At 49.6% G+C, this 1,802-nt stretch overlaps 1 protein-coding gene across 1 annotated transcript; it reads right to left on the bottom strand.

Annotated features, from left to right (window-relative positions):
- Positions 1 to 573: 573 nt before the first annotated feature.
- On the bottom strand, positions 574 to 1,248 carry LOC306925122 (ras-related protein Rab-5A-like; the record flags this gene model as incomplete). The annotated part of the gene is made up of 1 exon (XM_079503800.1): positions 574 to 1,248. One exon carries the CDS (start codon positions 1,246 to 1,248, stop codon positions 574 to 576), a length of 675 nt encoding a protein of 224 aa, XP_079359926.1.
- Positions 1,249 to 1,802: the final 554 nt, after the last annotated feature.

Here is a 1,802-nt window from a genome sequence, read left to right on the forward strand (position 1 = left end):
AAGCTTGTTCCTTTTCCAGCAACCATACAATGGGAAACGATATAGGAAAAAAGTGACCTAATAATCAGAATGACCCGACTGCAAACTCAAAGTGATTGTCACGTTAGTCCCAACACAGGCAATAAGTATAATATAACTGGCAGGTCGCAGGGAGTAACAGGGGCATCACAACGGGTATAGCAGGAGTGGTGAGGGCAAAATGTTAACGAGGTCAGTTGTGAAGTATATGGGGAGAACTTTGCATGTTCTCCCGGCGTTTGCATCGAGTTTCTTCCACTGGTTTCCTCCCACACCAAAAAGACCTGCATGTTGGTGCTCCTGTCACATCCCTTGACACTAAGGGCTACTGGCATTGTTGGTCCCCAAGCACTGCATGGTGGCTACTCAATGCGTCTTAGGATGGGTTAAATGCAGAGGACATATTCTAAGTCAAACTGCACTTCAAAAGAGCTACTAGTGGCACATGTGAAACGTCACATTAGGGATGTTTCGGACATTGGCGGAATTTGTTTACGTACGGTCTCACCGAGAGACTGTGTTACGTGGAGGCGAAAGGATGACGGGTGTTCAGTTTTAGTTCATAATACAGCAATGGGAATTGGATGGCTGGCCAGCTGTCAAGTCCACGCCCCGGTTCCGTCCGCTTTTATCCTGTGGCTGGCTCTTAGGCAGTCTGTTCGCGATGGCCATGAAGATCTCGTTCACGTTTTTAGATGTCTTGGCCGACGTCTCCATGAACACCAAGGTGTTGTTGTCTGCATACGACTGGGCATCCTGGAAGTCCACCACTCTGCTGCCTTCGAGATCGGCCTTGTTGCCTGACAAGGCGATGACCACGTTGGGGCTACCTTTACTCTTCAGCTCCTTCACCCAGCTCTTGGCCCGCGCAAAGGACTCCGCGCATGTGATGTCGTACACCACAAGGGCGGCTTGGGCCCCTCTGTAGTACATGGGCGCCAAGCTGTGGTAACGCTCCTGTCCCGCAGTGTCCCAGATGTCAAACTTCACCGTAGTGTCGCCTAGATGCACATTCTGGGTCATGAAGGCTGCTCCCACTGTGCTGTCCTGGAACTCGGTGAACATGTGGTTGACGAAACGGGCAACAAGGCTTGACTTGCCCACTGCTGACTCGCCTAGGAGCACCAGCTTATACTGGCAGATGTTGCGCCCGGCGCTGGACCCGTTGGGCCTCATGGCTCTGGACCCGTTGGGCCTCGTGGCTCTTCCCAGATTGGCGGTGGCTGACATCACAGTCAACAATACCGCATTGGTTGTATATGCACCGGTTACGTTATGAGAGCAGTTGTACTTATCAAGACATTATATAACTGTGCTCAGTTATTCTCCCTCACACTGAGTCACCTGTCGCTACATATCTGGACCGCCACAGTGACGTCACAACATATGTCACCGAAAGATATAATACAAGACATCAACGAAAGCACCCTATTTAGACGACAAAGCTACAAATATCCGAACATATACCATGACTCGCTAGCCTCTTTCAGAGTCAACCATCTATAAGAGGAAGTGAATAGCAGTGAATAGCACGTGAATAGTGAATAGCACGTTATGGAGTCTTGAGGGCAGTATTATGCGTGTCTTAAGTACCAGGTCTTATTACTTAATTTAAGACCTGGAGGCGTGATCAATGCCATTTGGCTATTCTGAGTGGCCAAACAGCATTGACCACGCCTCCAGGTCTTAAGTTAAGTAATAAGACCTGGTACTTAAGACACGCATAATACTGCCCCAAGTTGGAGTCATGGCCACATGAAGTCAGAGATCCACCTGGAGCCACG

Source organism: Electrona antarctica, assembly GCF_951216825.1.
Source record: "Electrona antarctica genome assembly, chromosome: 6".
In the NCBI taxonomy this organism is placed as follows: domain Eukaryota; kingdom Metazoa; phylum Chordata; class Actinopteri; order Myctophiformes; family Myctophidae; genus Electrona; species Electrona antarctica.